General features: G+C 46.5%; 1 protein-coding gene and 1 long non-coding RNA gene across 9 annotated transcripts; one reads left to right on the top strand and one right to left on the bottom strand.

Annotated features, from left to right (window-relative positions):
* Nucleotides 1-848: 848 nt before the first annotated feature.
* Nucleotides 849-19,115, bottom strand: YDJC (YdjC chitooligosaccharide deacetylase homolog). 8 transcript variants are annotated; one of them, XM_085075861.1, is made up of 6 exons: nt 18,981-19,115; nt 13,483-13,655; nt 5,458-5,617; nt 4,687-4,786; nt 3,751-3,928; nt 849-2,338 (listed from the first exon to the last, which is right to left on the bottom strand). In XM_085075861.1, exons 2-6 carry the CDS (start codon nt 13,638-13,640, stop codon nt 1,996-1,998), a joined length of 939 nt encoding a protein of 312 aa, XP_084931987.1. In that variant the 5' UTR covers nt 13,641-13,655; nt 18,981-19,115; the 3' UTR covers nt 849-1,995. The 8 variants fall into 8 exon arrangements, with proteins under 8 accessions (XP_084931987.1, XP_084931992.1, XP_084931985.1 ...); XM_085075866.1 differs by lacking the exon at nt 18,981-19,115 and adding an exon at nt 14,275-14,490 and having other exon boundaries at nt 3,751-3,862; XM_085075859.1 differs by lacking the exon at nt 18,981-19,115 and adding an exon at nt 14,275-14,487.
* Nucleotides 12,340-19,091, top strand: LOC146430304 (uncharacterized). Its single transcript, XR_014855332.1, has 4 exons — nt 12,340-12,835; nt 15,088-15,148; nt 15,278-15,867; nt 19,003-19,091. It is a non-coding gene; the product is annotated as an uncharacterized LOC146430304 (long non-coding RNA).
* Nucleotides 19,116-19,538: the final 423 nt, after the last annotated feature.

Here is a 19,538-nt window from a genome sequence, read left to right as displayed (position 1 = left end):
TGGTTTTATTTTCACAGAGGTCTGCGGGTTAACTGGGACTGTAGTAGTGTTTAATTTGAACTTGGGTTGTCTTTAAAGCTTTCACAGAACCACTGAGAAATTTCCTTATCTCCCTATGTTTTACCAAATTGAGAGGTTCCCTATTTAGTAGCTTTTTAGTAGTTCTTCATTCATTTATCTAATTAAATGGAAATTTGGGGTTTAATGCTCTTCATTTAAATTACGGAATTTACAAAACCCATTTTTTGTTCACAGTACAGTGCTTGCATAAGGCTGCCCTCGGGTGTGCAGCGCTCAGCTGCCAGGAAATGCATCCAAAATTCCACAGGTGTGTAACGTCCTGACGGGTGCGATCAGAGCCAGTTCAGCGGTTAGAACACGGAGCAATTTAAACGTTTATAATAAGGTTTAAAAGTATCCATAAGAATTCGGTGAGAATTCCACAACCGGGGGAGCTCTGCGTTCCGGCACCGGCTGCAGTGAGGCGCGGCGGGCGCGGGGTGGCGCTGGTGGGTGCGAGCGCTCCGGCGCGGGTCTGTCGCGGTGTCCCCCGGCAGGAGTGGCTCCGGGGCCGAGCGATCCCCGGGGTGACACCTGCCCTGCTCTGACCCGGTCAGGCATCTAAGTAATTTTCTGTAATTGAGGAAAGAATCGGGCAAAATACTTTCTACAGCATCCTTGATGTTCTTCCTATTTGTACAGGGCAAAGCTTCCTCAGACGTGTAGGACAGGTCAGATGGTTCCCATTAATGATAGAAAGGAAGGCTTTTCCAGCACTGCGGGAGCAGACAGGTGAGTGGGTTTCGTTCACTCAGCAGCTGTGACCAAACCCAAAAGCCTCCTGAAGGTTTGCAATAGAAAAGGCCTGAGTTTATTTTTTCATTTAAAAGAATGATGATCATACTGACATTTTGAATATTAAAAAACATGGTTAACCAATTACATTAAACAGATCACTCTTGTACAGAAAATGAGCATAAACAATCTAAAATAATTTTTCCCCATGTGAAAGTCCTACAGGCAGGACAGGGGTGCAGTTAAGAACATATCAGCATTGCTGGGGCTTGTTGGAGTTCAAATGCTTTGGTGACAGGGGCAAAAGGGACAAATACAGGGACCTTCTCTATTCGCAGCCGTGCACAGCTCGTGGTTGTCCCGAGGGGCAGTGGGTGGTGCAGGAGCAGTTGCTGCAGCTCTCAAACGCAGCAGTTACTGAAATAGCAAATGGGTCAACAGTTGCTGCTCCTGCAAAGTCATCCAAAAAATAAGAAGCCTCTCCAAAAGGGCTGCAGCTGATGTTACTTTCCCAGGGGGTTTAATGCCAAGAGGCAATGTAAACAGGCAGAGACACAATTCCTGCCGGCTGAGATGGCTCCTGGGAGGTGGCTGCAGACCCACTGGGCCACATGTGACCTGACTGCTCCAACCAGAGGAAGGCTCTGAGGGTGACATGTCCCTGCACCCCTCACCATAGGTGAGCAGGTACGAGTGGAGGGGCAGGGACTGAGTGCTTTCAGGAAACCAAATGCTGAAGGTGTCCAGGCCTCCTGTGGGTGACCTACACCAAATGGCTGCTCCAAAACAGCACCCACTGCCCAGCACGGTTCATGTTTTGCTATTAAGTCTGAAAAGAGATGATCAGGCCCCTCAGGGTGCTGTGCAGCAAAGTGTCTCGCAGCCAAATATCTGTGCTGCTCTCTTGTTGGCAGGAGGTGAGCCCTGGGAGCGTGTGCTGCACTGGGGTGGTGTGGCGGGGGTGTCATAGAACGGGTTTGGCACTTTCAGAGCAGATATTGTGGCCTTAAAACTGGCAGCTGAGGCTCTGGGGCACTACCTGGAGCTGCTTACGGGGTGGTGGTGTCCATTGCCAGGCTGTTCACAGCTCCTGTGAGCTGTAACCAGGGCCTATGACACTGATAACAGTGATGTGGTTTCTCTGGACAGTAGCAACTGCCTGTCTGCAGTGGATGGATGGATGGATGGATGCTCATTTATTTAGAGATCTTTGAATGAACACAGCTGAATGTTCCTGCTTTTGTAATGGCTCTGCAGCTCTGGCTTAATTAACGTCTGGAGTTCATGGAGGCGCTCCCAGGACTGAGAGAAATCATCCGGTCCTTCCCCACAGCCGCCAGCCGGGGGCACACTGGGGTACCCTGGGTGCACCATCAGTTCGATTGTCACTGTCCTGCTCTGCGGTGCCTTGGCCGTGAGCTCCAGGATGGCGGCGTCGATGGCACTCCGGATGCTGCTGACAGACATGTTCCTGCCCATGGTGCTCAGGCCTATGTAAATGTCTGGCCACCTGGAGCCAGAGGAGGGAACACTGGGATTAATGCTAAAGATGTAGGTAGAGAATTGTGTTATGTCCAAGGGATTAGGAATCAAAATTTACCTAAAATTTAAGATAGAAAAGGGGGAGGAAGCTTTTAAAACTTTGAACTATAAGCAAAAGTAAACCCAGAAGCTTCCCTTATTGAAACCAGGATCCTATTTCAAGCAGCAGTTCTGCAGGGACAGCAAGCCCCAGCACTGCTGCTGGGACAGTATTGACATGTACCATGTCACAGCACATGGGGTGTTTGGCACCTCTGAGTTTACAGGTGTCTTTTATTTTCCCAACAGGGAAGAGCAGCACTAAACTGAGCAATGCCACACTATCGAAACAACTTAAGCCTGAATAATAAACCTCAGCGAAGTAGACACAAAAGTAACAAATAAAAAGGAAACCACCCAGCTAAAGAAGCCCCCTGCCAGAATGTATCAAAGAGCCATAATAACAGGACAAAATGTTACTCCTGGAGGACAACACCTACACGCTGCTTCTTAGTAGCTTCACACGACTCTTTGTTCAAGTCCGGCTGCAAATGCCAGTTCTAAGTGTGGCTTGTAAGAGTCCAGGAGAGCTAAGCAAGTGCATGGGAGGGCAGAGTGACAATGGTTTTGGAAGAAATCAAGGCTGGAGTCTTTACCTGAATGATCCCAGAAGAGCCCAGCTTGGCTCTTCTTGAGAAGAGAGAAATGCCAGCGTGCTGCTTGGTGCTCAGAACAACTGATACAAAAAAAAAAAAAATTTCCCAGAAAATGACGTTTCCAGTGGTCTGAGGAAGTAATGAAATCTACTCCAAAGGACAGGTGACTGCAAGGATCTCAGGTGAAAGGCCTTTAATCCATAAAATACTGTCCAAGCTTTTAAGAGAACGATTTTACTGGGGGAATAGCTGAGCTTTCCGGGTTTGGCCCCTGAGATGCAGGACACTGACAAGGCTGTTTGCTTAGAGTAGTGATTACCAGCTGTGGTACTGCCAGCTCTCAGAGCTTCTTGCTTCTCCTTAACAAATACTTGCTTCTAATTAGTCTCTTTCCTGCTACTTAAAACCCTCTCTCTACTACACCAGGAAGATGAAAAGTTAGCTCTTGAAAACTTTCCTGAGATGATGCTGTTAAAAATTCCAGCGTTGATGCAGCATTTCTCCTGACATTCCAGATGCCAGGCTGATGCAGCTTCACTAGGAAGGCTGAGAAAAGAACATTCCCTTTCAAGTGGAAAGTGACTCATCTCTGTTCAAACAAAACTTCCTAAGCCCTTGTGCCCCCGGCACTTTTGTGCTCCTCCTGAACTTCTCTCTAAGGCCTAAGAGGGAAGAGAAAGGTGGTGGTCCATTTTTGAAAGATACTATCAGGAACTGAAAAAATCTTAACGTTTTACTACCAAAAAAAAAAAAAAAGGATGAGTAATACCTGTCTTACCTTATTCCATGCTTTGTAAACACATCCACTGTGTTAAAAGAATCTTCTTCTACTCCCAGGTAAAAGTCCATCAGGGATGGTGGAATCCAGTCACAGTTATGAAGGCCTGGCTCTATTGGGACACGTGTGTACTTAATCCCATATTCCTCTAACACCTCTGCAAATACATGCCTGACCTCTGTAAGTAGAACCAGAGACTGCAGTCAGGGGTTGGATAACCAGCTCCTTGTGCTCCCTAAAAATTGTTAGCACAGGGGCTGCTTTCCTTTTTTGTTTAACAAAATAAAATTCCATTTGGTTTATCTTCAGCTTGAAATAGTTTTCTTCATCTGTATAGGAGTCACCTTCTATAGTGGAAACATTTGTCTGTCAACATCTGTAAGTGCCTTGTCATTCCTCTGTGTACCACAATGACCTTGTTTACAAAACAAGAACAAAACAAAAACAAAAACAAGAACAAAACAAAAACAAAAACAAGATCCTTGCTCTCTAAAGCTGACACCTGCAAGCAGGGACTCTGGTGGGAAATGGAGTTCTTGTAGCATCTGGAAGAGTCACCAGCTATTGCAAGCTCCAATAGTTTAAACCAGCCAGCCTGCTGCTGGCTTTGGTCTGCCTCATTCAGTGTGGGTGAGAACATGGAATTAGGATGCTGAGGAGAATTATTGGTCCTTGGGAGAAAAGGTGTAACCTAGGCTATTTGTGCCATTAATGCCCTGGTGCTGCTATGGGAAGACCCAGGGCTCCAAGCAGAGAGTTTGGGCCTGGGTAGGACTGTAGGGTCAGGTGGGAACACTCAAACTGCAACTGCCAGCAGGTGTCTTATGCTGGGTTTTATTGCCCACACAGGCAGCTGTGGCAGGGGAGTCTCCTCTGAGCTGACTGTCTGCCTCTCTGACGTGCTTGGCACTGGGGAGAAGAGGATTTCCTTCTTACCTGGGAGGACGTGGACATGCTGGTGCCCATCCATGTGAGGAGGTAGGTGACCTGTCAGCTCATGGAACAGCTCCACCTGGGCCTTCAGCTCCTGCTTCACCTGCACAGCAGAACAGGGTCAGAGCAAGACCTGGCAGAGGCTGAGGGCAGGGGAGTGATGGGGCTGCTGGGACCTCACTGGGCAGGAGTCTGGACCTGGTCCTGGGAGCAGCAGGTGCTGTGGTTGTACAGGGATGTGCAGCACTGCTGGGCTGCCCAGAGCCTCCCCTGGGCATGGGGATGATGCTGATACTAGAATGTTCTAAATACATAGGATATTTGAACACTTATTTCTGTTTAAAATGAACACAGTTTTGATCATCTGAATGTGCTCATCCTTGTTCAGGGGGCAAAACCAACCATCTCCCTAGAGAACCAAAACCTCTCACAAGCTGATGAAAACCTGCTGCCTACTTAGGACTTTTCTGTTATTTGGTCTTTACTGATCTCTAGGTTCTTTGTAAATACCTGTTCCAATGCCCCTTCTGCCCCCTCAGATAAACTGTTAACTGTGTATGCTGGCACTGAATGTGTTCTCAAAGGCTGCAGAGCCTTTGGCAGAATGATGCCCAGGACCTAAAAGCCAGTTCAAGCTGCACTGGCAGGATTCATCTCTAAGCATCCTCACAGCTTGGATCTGGGAAAAGCCCTCAGCTGTTACATGCTGGGACATGTGCACACTGATTTGTACTGGGGAAGCAAGTTGTACAGCTGTATGTGGCTTTCTCCTACCTCTGACATATTCAGGAGACCTTTTGACAGAGCAGTTCTGAATCCCATTTTTCCATGGAAGAATCCATCTTGGTTGAGCAGAGATGAATTTGTCTTGAGCACTTCACATACAGGGGAGCCCTCGGAGAGGTTGGCATGCAGGCCTATTGGGATGTTGTATCTGTAACAAAATGCAATATCTGCTAAGCTTTGCACCCCCTGACTGTGGCCAAAGAGGGGGAGATTTAAGTGTAATAACTCAACTGATCTCAGAGGTGTTGCTGTGCTCACTGGAGTACATTTTGTACCTCTGCTCTGCCAGAAAGGAAGTGACCCCAGCCAGAGCAGAACATCTCCAGGTGATCACCCTGTGCACTCTGCCCAGGGCCAGCCTGTGAGTTCCCTCAGACTCTGCTCCCACCCTGGCTCACAGCACAAGGTATCTTGGGTTAAATGCTGTAACTGCACTCCAATAACTGCAGTCACTGGCAACTAAAAGAAAAATCCAGACCTTGAAGCCCTTTCTAAAGCACTTCATTAGCCCTTGCTAGGCATCCCCTTGAGTTGTTCACCCTGTTAAAGACGGTACATTTATGAGACATTTGAGTTTCACTTGACAACTACTAAAGCTGCCATAAAGTAGAATTCAGTCATCTCTATACAAACAGTGCCCAAGGCAGCTGTTATGGCAACAGCACAGCCTACAGGTGTAACTACTGTCTGAGTTTAAGGGTTTCCTGGTCCAAGGGGCTGCAGCTGGAAGTGCCTGCAGTGGCCAAGCTTCTGTCTTCTGGAGCAATCACTCAGTGAGTGACAAGGCTGAGCTGTACAGAGCAGCATCTCCCTGGCACAGCCAAAGAAAGATTAGTGCAGGGAGGACCACAGTGAAATATAGAGCCTTGCTAAGGAGTCCTAGGGGTATGATTGATTAACCAGTTGCACTCTGTAATGTTAAAAAAAAAAAAAAAAAGAAACTATGGAGCTGGTGTAGCTCCCCTCAGCCACAGAGCTTAGCAGGGTGCTGGTGTTTCCTTCTTGGTCTGTACTGTGGATTCCCCTACAATGAGAACAGGAATTGTGCATGCTTGGATTTGTGCTGGGTCTCATTAGCATTTCTGGAAATCCTCAGAATCAGAAGCCAAAATGATGCTTTGAAACTATTTCCAAGACAACCTGTGGCCTCTGGCTGACCCAGCAAGTAGATGACAGAACTGCAATGTTCCATCTGTGCTGCCCAGTCTGAGTCATGGTGTAGAGTGAATTTCAAGGCAACAAGTCTGTGATGTTTTAAATCCTTCTTGGAACTTCTGCATGGAGCTGCTAAAACTAGATGTGGTCTGTCCCTGGTACAGCCCTTGTGCCACAAGGAGGAAAACAAAAGCAATCTCCATTTAGGCAAAGTGTGCAAACACAAGATCTTCTCCTTCTGTCTGGTTTCTGAAGCTGACTGGTGAAGCACCAACTCACTGGAGATAGGACTGTGGATGGATTGAACCAAGTCAGAGTCATTTAGCTCCTTCAGATCCTAAGGCTTTGGCCCTTGCAGGACTGAAAGTCTTTTCTTCCTAGCTCTTCCATGTCTTGTGATCCAGGTAGATGGTGCAGTCAGTTGCTAGATGCTTCTCAAAGACATAAATGTTAGGACTCAAGTTGTATGCATAGGTCTGTGGTACAAAGTGCATCCAGTGTGTGATTAGGAGCTTCAATGTTTGTTTAATGGAGCAAAGCAGGTTGTGGAGAAAAAGGTCCTCTCTGGCTTTTCTGATCTGGTGATTTCTGTGCAGCAGGGCCTGATTGTTTCACTGATGATAAGTGTTAATCACAGCTGGGGGCTGAGCACCTGTGCACACCAGCTCCTGGCTAACACAAGAAGTGGAAGGTGTGTGGTTGTGGGTGACAGGCTGCAGGGCAAGGCAGGAGGCAGCTACACTGCAGAAGGGGTGCTGTGGCAGGAGAGCTTCCCCTCCATCCTGCGACCTGCTGGGCACCCTGCATGAGCCCAAAGGCAGAGGGGAAGCTGTTGTTTTGTTTTGGTTCTCTTTCAGAAGTCCACCCCAGATTCTTTATCATGTCTCTGGGAAGCTCTTGACTGCATCAGCTGGAGTATTATTTGTACCACAGCCAGCACTGTTTGCAAGAAAAAAAGGATTCATGTGTTACCATGAATCAGCAGATGGACTTTTTTTGTTGAGTACTCTCTTTCTCATGTGTTGTGGGAGGGCAAGAAATGAACAGCTGAGCCTCTCAGTGTTGTCTCCCAGAAGCATCAAATTAACTGCCTCCAATTGTGCAATGCCTCAAATGCTGTGAGGGAAGCTATTTCCAGGAGAAGGCTAGTTCCTCCAACAGGTGTGGGACACCAAGGAGCCAAGGGCTGCACTGGGGACATGAGAGCAGCTCCTCGACAGAGCCCAGCCCAGCCCCAGAGCTGGGGAATGTGCAGAATATGGAAGTGCAGAGAGAGCTGGGCTTGTCCTCGGGTAAGAGGAGACTCTGACTGTAACATTAGAGCATGTTTCAGGGCTTTGCCTAACACCAGCTGAATATCTTAATAGTTTTCACGTGAAGTCAGTCCTGGTCTGACAGACCACGCGTGCTGAGGTGTCTGCAGAGGAGTTGCTCATGTTTAATGGCTCTGGGATACAGGGACTGAAAGCAAAACTCAAAATGCAGCATGTGAGAAACTTGTTCAGAAATATTCATCTGTGGGAGGTGTACAGAAGAAGGCATGCTGGGATGGTTGTAAGGATATGGGAAGGAAGACAGTTCAGTGGGGAGAGCAGAGTTCTGCTGCAAGCTAGCAGGGAGAAAAGTCAAGGTGCAGGAATATCCTGAAAGGGCCCATTTTTCAGAGTGCAGGTAATTGTTTCTGCTACACAAACATACTTCGTAGTTGCCCCTATCTTTTCAAAGGCTGTAAAATATCTGCTAATTTGTCGGCTGAAATACTGAAGCAGAGACCAGCAGCTCAAGGAGCTTATACAGCATGTGATGCTGCCCTGGGACCAAAGATCAGCTGTTGTGGGTTTGGCCTCATACCTCTCGTCTGCCCAAGCCCTTTCCCGACGGGATAGGGTGAGCCCTGCTGGTCACTAACTGCTAATTGCTCACAGGAGATACAAAATAAAAGGATTGCCACCGGGCTTCAGGCAACGGTTTAGCTTCTGAATACAGCTACCATTGCCAAAACAAACCCATGTGAAGAATCTACTTGGTGTCTGTAAATTCTTTTTGGTGACTGTTTTAATCTTTAATTACACTTCCAATCTGTTTGGAGAGGCTCGTGCCTGTGTTTACACGTCTGTCCCAGTGTCCCAGGGAATGCAGAGATGTGAAGCAGGATTTAGCACAGGAGTTCAGCTCATTCCTGATAAAGCCACAGGACAGTGGCTACAGGTGTGTGCTCCTACAGCAGGAGCCACCTGGCAACTTGGAGAGAAGAGGTTCAGGTCACTGAGGCTAATCCACTCATGAGCTGCTTGCACTGAAAGTTGGCTGTTACCTGACTCTGTGGTTCTCTTCTCAGCATCCCCTGTAGAGGTGTAGGGGGAAATGGGGTTATGCAGGAGGAGATACCCTTACAAGTGCTACAAGGAGCAAGAAAGAATTCACCCTGGAAAGATTTCTGAGTCAGCAAGCACAGTCCAGTTATCAAAGCGAGAGGAAATAAAATCAGTTAAACTGCTTCCTTTTCAAGTAGTTGCTTGTTTTGCCACACAAGTTCTCTGAACAAATGTCTCTGCTGAGGCAACGTGCAGCTGCAATCCCCGTTCATTCACATCCTTGGCAGCAAAGGGACCCTGGAGATGGTTACTACACTGAGTCACTCTGAGCTCAGTGGATGAGTAACAGTGTCCTGGGTCCTGCCTGGCCATGCCATGGGACTCAGTGTGCTCCTGGGAGCAGTTGCAATGGCTGTGGGAATTGTAAGATTTGCCAAGCAAATCAGTCCAAATTGCCTTGCTGAAGGCTGCATGCTCTGGCACAAGTGTGGCACTTTACCCTTTCCCTTGATGGGTAAACAGATCCCACCTTCAACATGCTGTTTGTATCATCCAGAAATTACTGATCATCAGGTTTCAGCCCAAGTGTGATCCAAGTCAGAGCCTCGTGTAAATATCTGTATCTAAACATCTTGCTTCAGTACACACCCAAGTGTCTGAAGCCAGACAAAGCAAGGCTTTGACCAAAAATGTGCACTTCTTAGTTTCTCATGTTTGCATTTGCATATTTCCACACACATTTTCACCATTCAGTAATATCTGCCTCTCATCAAATACCATCTTTTCTTGCTCTACTGCTGCTAAGCACTTATTTCTTCTGCCAGAAATGCTGTAAAGCCTCTGCACTGTTAAGAACTGGTGCTGTAACATAGCTTAGGGACCTGAGTTTCTGTTGTAATTACATCTTTGTATCAAGTGCAGCCCCTGTGCCTGTAGCCTTATGTCAGCAAAATGTGCTGTTGCCAGTAAAGTCAATATGATCTGGGATTCTAGTGTAAGGCTTCAGATTGGGTCCCACCCCTATCCAAACAGTTCAGCAGTGGAACTGTCTGCTATGTGATTAACAGTCACATAAAAGGGTGACAAGAAAGCATGAGAGATTTCTAGATTAGTTGACTGGGAGGGTCAGAATTAAGTCACAATTTGCGCACATTTTGCAATTAGTGTTGATGGGAAAGGAAGTGAAAACATTGAGAACAATTAAATGTGGCTTTGTTAGATTCTTCTGTTAAATGTACCCAGATGTTGCGAGGGCTTTGGCTGATGTTCAGCATTTAAACTGCAAAAAAACACCCAGGAAGACTGAGGTTGTGTTCTAAAATATGTCACTCTCCATCAGCTATTTGGACACAATCAAGTGGAAAAGAGTCCTAAGGCTCAGTGACACCTGAGCTGTCTGATATAAAGGGGAGGGGTGGGGGGATATGGCAGCAAACTGTCTTAGGTGTTTCTACTTAAATGTCCATATTTCTGAGGAAAAATTAAGGCATCTCTTCATTTCAGATTACAAAATAATCCTTCCAATTTCTGGGAAAGGTTCTGGAATAATCACCAGGAAGTCTGGCTGACTTCAAGGTAGGGCCTGTTGAGTAGAAAATTGAGATTATATTTTTTGGATAAGCAGGAAATCACAGTCAGTCAAGGCCCCATAAAGAGAAAAGTTTTGAGTTACTGAAAAAACCCTCAACCCACAATGGCAGTCTGTTCTCCCACCTGCTGCTCTGGTTATGTTCTGCTCTGGCAGATGCTATCAATAGGTTTGTCATTTGGTGATGGATCAGGCCTCTGTTGAAAATTCTTTGTTGCCAGAAGTGAGTGCAGTGTGCCCCTTCCTTCAGCCGAGTTGTGGCAGTGAAAGAGGAAAGCCCAAGATCCTGAGGCTGAATGTTAAGGGAGGTGTATTATTTACTGCTTGGTTCCACTCTTCTGAAGTTGGCTTGTGTTAGAGCTGATACAAAGATCTGCTGACTATCATCACATGTCTGCCAAGGCTTCTAATCAAAACTCAAGGCAACAGATGGTATACCCAGAAACCCACAGAATTATTGTGAAAATGAAAGGAAGACAGAAATTTCAGAGGAACTGTGTTCCTTTCTGAAGGATGCTGAGTCCTAACATTTTAGGGCAGCATGAGGTGCTTAGGAAGGAAAAGTTGTCTAGTTATTAATTAGCTTTGCCTGTGTCCAATTAACTGAAAACCAGGTGAGGAGTGAGAGCTTAAGACTTGCACTGACAAGCATCCGTGTCATAGACAGTTTATCAAGAAGCCACAGAAGCAGTCCATCACTCTGACAATCCTGGCACCATCTGTGTAAAACACCAAATTCCACAGCACTGGAATGTGCCCTAGGAATGAACAAGCTACTTGCTTCAAGCCTCTTCTCCCAGGTGGGGATAGATCCACTCTTCCTGCTTACACCGCTGGTAAATGCTGAATAGGGGGAGGTAAAAAAGGGAAGGGGGAAAAAAACCCAGGCAGACTTTCATCCCATAAAACAAAAAGCCTCAATATTTACAGTGGGATGGGAGATGGAGACTCCAAGCAGGAGGAAGAGGGAATACTATTGGCAAGGCAGTCAAGTAAGCGATACTTTCCCATTTTTGCACCGCAAGATCAGGAGGATTCAATGACATTTCTGGTAAATCTGACCTATTTGACATCTGTGTAGAAAGAGTTTGCATCAGCCTTTGTAACAGAACAAATATCTCAGGGGTGACACAGGAGTTTGTTTACACACCCAGGTGCCAATTAGCAGCAGCTGTAGCTGGGCTTGCATTAGAACATGAGGAACCCTCTTCCCCACACCTGCTAATGCTCCTCCCATGTATGGGTAGGGCTGAATACACCTGCAGAGGGTTAAACAAATGAGGAACTGTAGAGCAAGGGTGGTTGATCTTCAGTGCTGGCAGATGTTCCCAAAGTCACCCTGCTTATATGCTCAGAAATAGCTTTAAATCCATTTCATTCACATTGACTATTCAAAATTAAATTTCCTCTACCCCCCCAAAAAAAAAAAGTCAAATTATAGCAGCAGGCTGCAGCTTCTGCTGTCCCCTGCCCTCCAACCTGGCTTTTCACACCCATATCAGCTGCCAGCGCAAGTGTCATGACCTGGATTCAAAGATGCTTTTTAAACCCCTGATTACATGGCCTACTTCCTGGCTATAGAAATGAGGCCAGGTGGATTCTATTTTAAAAGCCTGCTAAATACCATGGCTAAAATAGCCGACAACATTACCAGACCACTGGGGTTTAAAGGGTTTCACAGAGCCTCTGTGTCTGAGAGATGTGCTGGCTTTATCTCTGTGTTTTGTGTTTCACTTACTAATAGGACTTTAGGAATCTCAGTGGTGTTGTGCTCCTCCCCTTCGCATTCCCAGGCAGCTCCTCTCCCCATGTTTGTGTGAATTCTCAAGCCTTTTTAATCAACCAGTTTGCTGCTAACACCACACCCTGGCTTTCCTCCACTACCTTACACCAAAGAAGCTACAAGCAATTTCCAAGTGCCCCTAAAACCGCAGCGAATCGAGAGGAGGGGCTCGAGGAGAACAAGAACAGCAGGACTCTCATGAAACCCTCCCCCTATATCAGCTGCATTTGAAGCATAAAGTCTCAGTTTATTCAGTACCAGTACAGGTCCTTTCCTTTGCTGCTTTCCCATATTATTTCTCAACCCTGATGTTCTCTCTTTCAGGACATACTCCTGCTTCCAAGTGCCTGCCCACACTGGAGCTGCAGCATTAGCTGGGTTTTACTGCCTAAATACAAATAATGCTTCCTACTAAAGGATTTGCTGGACTAGTCCATGAGACTGCCACACAGTATTTGATCTGCTGCAGAGCTAACTGCCAGCAGCCTATGAAGTTGGTGAAGAAGTAAAGGTGGTATATACAAGGTATTGTCCCTTTCTTTATATATGCATTTTTTACAGATGTATTTATCAAGTTTAGAATTAATAGAAATATTGATGTGTTTTTATAAAAAGGTTTATGGGGTGGGGAAAAAAAATCAAGTTTTCCACTGCCCAGATTTATAAATAAGCCCTTGCAGAATCACACCTTTCCCTGATTCTGCAATGAGCCTGGCTGACCTTGTGTTCAGCCTGGATGAAATGGATCAAATTAAATGTGATTTAAAGATTTGTGCTTTTATGCTCTAATAGTTTTAGGGGTAGCAGATTGGCCTGAGTATATAATATGTACTTTCATTTTGATGATGCATCTTTTAGAAGTGTGGGAAGAGAAAGTCTAACAAACCTAAATTCTATTAGTCAAATAGTGGAATTGGCTTCTATCCTGAGGGGGAAAAAAGGTGCAGGGGCTAACACTAGAGAGAGATCATTATGGGTATGGTTGAGACCATTATGGTTGGCAGACCACTGGTTTTACTATGAAGAGTCTTAGTAAATGTGTCTAAATCCAGTTTTCTCATACCAGCCTGAGCTATGATACAGTGTTTATTCTTGGGCTGCAAAATACTAAATTTTCCAGGCTTGGTTTTCTGTGGAGGCTGTCCACAAAGGAGCTAAAGAAAGTAGCTTACCTCCTTGCCAGCTTGGCTGCATCTGCTGCAGCACTTCCGTTGACTAGAAGGGACACGTTAGATATCGCACCAGCCAGGAAACAGTCCACGATTCCTTGGTTTCTCCGAGGACAATAGCCAAAGTCATCTCCAGTTACTATTAGCTTCACCTGGAGCATCCTTAGATGTCATCCCTGGCAAAAAAAGTAAAGGAGGTTAAATTGGAACACTCTTCAGACTGTAGATCAGAGGCAAACAGGAAAAGACAGGCTTACCGGGGGCGAACCCAATCGTGACTCAGCCCCTGACTAACTCCTCCTGCTCCACCTCAGCCCGCCGCTGTCTCGCAGCTCGCACACTGACCGGATTTGTGTGTGGCCGCCGGGCTCACACCATCCCTGCTCGCTCCTGCCCGAGAGCACCAGCCCTGCCCTCCCCTGTGGGGACAAACCCTTGCGTGCGCTTCGCTTCGTGCCTCTGGGGATGAGGAGCGTGCGAAAGGTCAGGGACTTGGTGGGATGATTTAATCGATCGAGGGTGTGTCAGGGGGTCAAATTCCATTCCCAGACACACCCTCGCCCGCGGTGCCCAGTGAAATGGCGCGAGTGCGGATCACCTGAGGCAACCCCGCAGCCGTGACGTCCTTGCGGCCACCGCTCCATGGCCCCATCCGGCGCGGCCGGAGCGGGTACGGGCAGTGTCCCCGGGGACAACCGGGACGGAGCGGCTCCGGCGGCCCGGCCCTGCCCTCCCGCTGCGGCGTGGGCTCAGGGGGCCCGCCAGCCCCACTCCCGCACCCGGCGCGGTGCGTACCTCCGCTCCGGCCCGATCCCGGTCCCAGGGCCGCCGCCAGGTGTGGGCGGCCGCTGCCGCCGCTGGCCCGGAGGGGACGCTGGCCCCGGCGGCGGAGCTGTGCCCGTGCCGCCCCGCCGCGCATCCCCTCTGTCCGCGCTGCCGAGCGGCCCCAGGGGGAGCTCCCCGCGGCGAGGCGAACACGGGCGGCCCCGCTGCAGCGCCGGCGCTCCGAGCGCGGCCAGCACCGCCGGCGGCCCCTGGCGGCGGCGGCCCGCAGCGCCGCACGGCCCGGCACGGACCTGGGTCGGTTACCCCCGGCCCCGGGGTGGCACGGCACAGCCCGGCCTGGCCGCAGACAGGGTGCCCAGGGTGCTCTAGCGCGGGGCTAGGGTTCACCCCGTGCCGCTCTCTGTGGCTGTCTCTGCTCCAGACTCCCGAGGTGAGACCCGCCTCTGGCTGAGGGTGCGACAAGCAGCTCGGGTCGTGTTCTGTGCTGCCTTCATGGCAAAACTGATTATCCCAACGATACCATGCATACATAATCGTGCAATCGGTGACCATCACAGTAGCAACTTGCTTGTTTTCCCCCACCTTGGTTTGCGGGCAGTGTGCATTCAGTCTGATTTCAGAGCCACAGGGCAGCAAACCCTGGCCAGGAGGTCCCACAGCTCCTGGTGCTGGGCTAGGGAAGGGCAGGGAGAGCAGAAGAGAATTTCACGAAGGGCAGTTTCTAACATGCTGTCATTCAGTGCTGGATGTCAGCCAGTTCTCCATCAGGCCGCATGTAAAGTCTTGTTTGTCCTGGCATTGAACTGCTTTTTCTTACTGCAGAAAAACTGTTCTGGATCTACCAGAGTGAAAGTGAAAGTGCCAAGCAGTTAGCTTAGAAATGGTGAGTGGAAGATACTGCCAGCCTGCATTTTTCACCTGGGGAAGAAGATTAAGTTCTATCAAAGCAGAACAACCCCCTTCTTGATCTGTAATGTTATTCCAAAACATTCACCCACTTCTGATATTGCAGGAGAAACAACAAACTCACGTTTGGGGCAGGTAGAGTGGCAGCTCAGAAAGTGCCATAGTAACGTGTCCATGGAGCCAGGATAGCTGTCTTGGTGTTTGCTGCTAACCTGTTCCAGGAAGCAGGGATCACACTGGGACTCTTGCATGGATGATGGTGATTTCCACCTCTGATCCTGTGCCAACATGGAGGTAAGTGAAGAAACATCTGTCAAGCCAAGCACAGGCTTCTTGAAAGAGCAGCTAGAGTTAAATGGGTTGGAAAAGGCTTTAAGGGTTTTTTTCTGTGGGAATGAACTGACCATCCTGCTGCTTAATTCATGTATAAAGAATGTATAAAGAAACCAAAGCCTTGCAGTAAATTCTTTTTCAGCAGAGTTCAATTCCTAAAAGAGGGCTGGTGTGCCCCAAGCCCCAAAGTCAAAGACATGACTTGTAGGCACAGCCAGACACTGACTGTCCTCAGCAAATGAAGAACCATCAGTTTGGAGACAGAGAAGCACACTTCAGCAGATGAAATTCCACTGTTTTCACACCTGGAGCTGAAGTTTGAAACATTATGTGGTGGCATGAACACCTGAGGCATGAACTTGTGTAAGTAGTGGTTTTCCACATCTGTCTTCTAATAAGGAATTTGAAATCATTGAATTGAGGTAGGTTGCAGCCCTGTTGATCTTTAGGCTCTCATCAGTTGCAGTCCGCATAGCAAACTGCTACAGAACTTTGTTTCCATTAGCCCTGAGGGCACTTTGAGGGGCAGCTAAATTTTGGATGATTATTTGTAAGCTTTTTTTGATATTTTGAAGGAGAAAAATAAAATCAGAATGGGTGGTAGCAATATTATTCATGGGAGAATTTGGTTCCTAGGCTGTGCTCTCCTTATACGCCCTGAACTGGGCAGCACTGGGAGACTGGGAGCATGGGACACTTCTGCTGCATCAGCTGCTTGTCACTTCCTTACACTTTCTTGCTCTTCCCTATTCATGTAAATGAACACTGACTACTGGAAATGATGGTGAGAGATGGAAACAGCCTTCTGCCTCTTCAGTGACATTTTCTCTCAGAAAAAAGAATATATGAAATGAAATTCAAAAGAGATCATGCTAAAATGCTGCAGAAAACTTGTTAAATCTTCATTCAAGCAATTCCAGGGAGCTTTTCTGTCATTTCATAGTTGTACGGCTCTGTTACAGAAAACTTTTTGATGTTCTGTAGAGGTTTCCAGTGCCCTTGGCATTTCATAGGGGATATTTGTGCAACTGCTACTTGCTTCCCCTTCTGGGAGATGAACATTACAGCCAGCCCACATTCCCCAAGAGGCTTCACTTACTGATGAGTGCTGTTACTATAACAGCTGAAGTCAGCACAACTCTGAAGTAATGTCATGAATCATAAAATAAGTACCTCCTGTCTCTGCCAATGCAAACTCTGGGGTTTTCTGCCTTTTTCTAGAATTGCCAGTGCTCCCTGCCTCTGCACAGGTGAGGGGCACTGCATAAGAATCTTAGACAAAGCTTGGCTTCTCAGCTTTCTTAACCTCAGTATGTATTTAATGCTATTAACGGTAGCATCCTTCTTAAATATTTAATGCACTTCCTGGAGGCTTTTCTTTTCTGATTTCATACCTGTGTATCCAGCTCTCCTTCCTGTGACTGGAAGCAAACATTTCCTAGCAAGCAAATCTTGCCCCTGTGCCACATCCCCTTAGATCCCAGCAGAGTTCCCTCTGCTGCCTGCATACACAGCTGGCTGCCAAATTAGCCCTTGCCACTGACCCCCACAGAGTCCGGGGAGAAAAGCCCTTAAAATTCAACCTGGAGCTGAAAGGCAAGGCAGAGTGCCTCTGGATAGTCTTTCCTCTGCAGTGAAGACAGAAACACTGGCCAGCATTTCTGGTGGAGCTGCATGAGCCAGGATATGCACTGAGCAGGGGCTTCATCTTCCAGCTTAACTAAAACAAAACATAGCCCTATCTCATCTTAGCTGCAAAAGCCAGCAGGAACTCTCACCATCCTCAAGTGCTTCACTGCTTTTGAGCTTGAATTTCTTTCCCTGAACTTTGAGTTATTCAGTAGCAAATTTAGAGGTTTCCTGTGTTTCACAAAAGCGTTTCCCAATAATTACTGCTTCCAACAAGGCATCTGTTTACATGTTGACATTAAAAATGTGTTTTCTTTTTCTTGTTCCCTTGGCTGCAGCTAGTTAGTTCATTTGGGATTACAATGGTAGCACAGTAGGACTTGGTTTTCTTTCCCTTGCATGAAATTTTGTTGAAAGTGTGAACCGTAAAAGGCATTTAAACGAGACAAAGTAAAATCCATTTTTTAAGTGAAAGGATGTAAACATTTTCTTCTCTGCCTCAGCCTCAAATATTTACTAAATCTTTGAAGTTCAGTGGCTTCTGTGGAAATGCTTAAACTAAAGCTTTTCATCCATAAAACAGCTTTCTCCATCTTGCATCGAAAAGGGTTGAACTCTCCAAATTCTGGGGTACATCTGCTAAGAGTGAAAGGCCTCCCTGCTTACCATGTGACACAGCCAGGCAGCACCTGTCAATGTGTCTGAAATGCCTGAATTTACACCAGCACAAAATAACACCTGGCAAAGTGCATGGTCCTAGCAAAGTGGCTGAAAGTGAAAGGTAAAATTTGCCATTGTGACCTTATTATTAACTTGACACCCCACAATAAATTATGGAGAACTGTTAAAAGTACCAAACTCAAATCCCCACTGATGCACACAGCAGGCCTCTGGTCCTTGGTGATACTTGGCTCATGAATGGTGAATTTTAATCCACTCTCCCTTTTTTGAGAGGGTTATTTTCTCTCTGCTGCATTTCCTTCAGTGTCTAATGTGTGGTAAAAAAATAATATTTGAATATGAACTAAGCTACAGCATCTGTGACTTCTGACTGGGGTTGAGATGATGTAAAGCCTGCACATGCCTTTTCCAGATGCCTCTTTGCCTGATATTGAGGCCTATTAAATATACAAAGACACCTGGTCGAAAAAGAGTTGAGACAGGGAATATTTCTCCTAGACAATTAAATGTCTAGGAGACATCTAGACCTACCAAAATAGGCATAGTTTAACCATGCACATTAATAGCTTAACCTAGACTATCTGATTCCATTAACTGTTTGCATCAGGAATTCAGTTTGACCTCTCTGAAAATTATTATACTATCTGGAGCTCATTTCTTGGTATTTATGATAAAGGTTCCTAGAGGAAATTATCTCTAGGCAGAATAACACTTTTATTGAGGTCAGAAAATGGCAGGTTATATAAAAGATGCATAGATTTTCAGTGGAATTTTCAGAATTATATTATTATTTACCTACCACTGAAACAGATGTCTAGAGATTTTTCAAATCCCACGAAGAACTAAATTACTTTAAAAGCTGCCTGAACTGATGTAACATACGTTGCATTTTTATATTCTTATTCTAAAATAGAAGCCAGTCATCAAAACCACAATACCAGTCCATGCCTACAAGTTCTAAATAACTTCCTCAGCTGCAACTTACACTGTCTAAACAAAAGCAGAGTTAAGCCTGATTTTTGCAAATGTTGATCAGGAGCCATTAAAATTAATTAAAGATACCAGAGGCAGGTCATTATGTTAAGGGAAAAAAAGAATTCATGCAAACATCCAGATTGCCTCAGCAGTGTTACTACATGCATAGGTTAATCTGGCAGATCACTTACAGTGAATGTTGTTGTCTCCCAGCATCACTGAAAGCACCTGGAAAATCTCAGTTGACTGAATGGAAAGGCATATTAATTCCTTTGGGGTTCTGAGGGGAGATCCCCTGCTCTTGAAGGACCAGCATCAGTCATGAGAGTGGCTGAGAGATGGTGACAGGGATGGACACAGATCACCAGGACTGCAGAACTTTCCAGGAAATCCTCTCTCCCTCAAAGACTAGAAAAAGAAGGCAGCCATTAAAAAACATCAACTATTCTCCCCCAGATGAAAATATCTTCCATTTAAATATGTATATACGTATATGTTAATTTTTTTTGGCCAAATGTGCTTCTGCTTATTTACTTACCCTGCTCATCCTTACACCATGTTTTTATCTACTGAATGCAAAAATCTGAATAAATTATTTTGGTTATCTAGTCCTCAAACAACTCAGGTTGAGTGATAAGAAACTGGAGTTCTATAAATTTTTGGCAGGCCATTTTTTGTCACTTTGATTTCTCCCTGGGTGTCAGCATCTTATCATTGTTACTCCTGTTCACTGTTTGTATGAGGCTTAG

This window comes from Lichenostomus cassidix, chromosome 15, assembly GCF_008360975.1.
Source record: "Lichenostomus cassidix isolate B80296 chromosome 15, HeHo_3.0, whole genome shotgun sequence".
Classification (NCBI taxonomy): domain Eukaryota; kingdom Metazoa; phylum Chordata; class Aves; order Passeriformes; family Meliphagidae; genus Lichenostomus; species Lichenostomus cassidix.
Note: the sequence above shows the minus strand (reverse complement) of the source record. Positions and strands in the feature narration are given on the sequence as shown.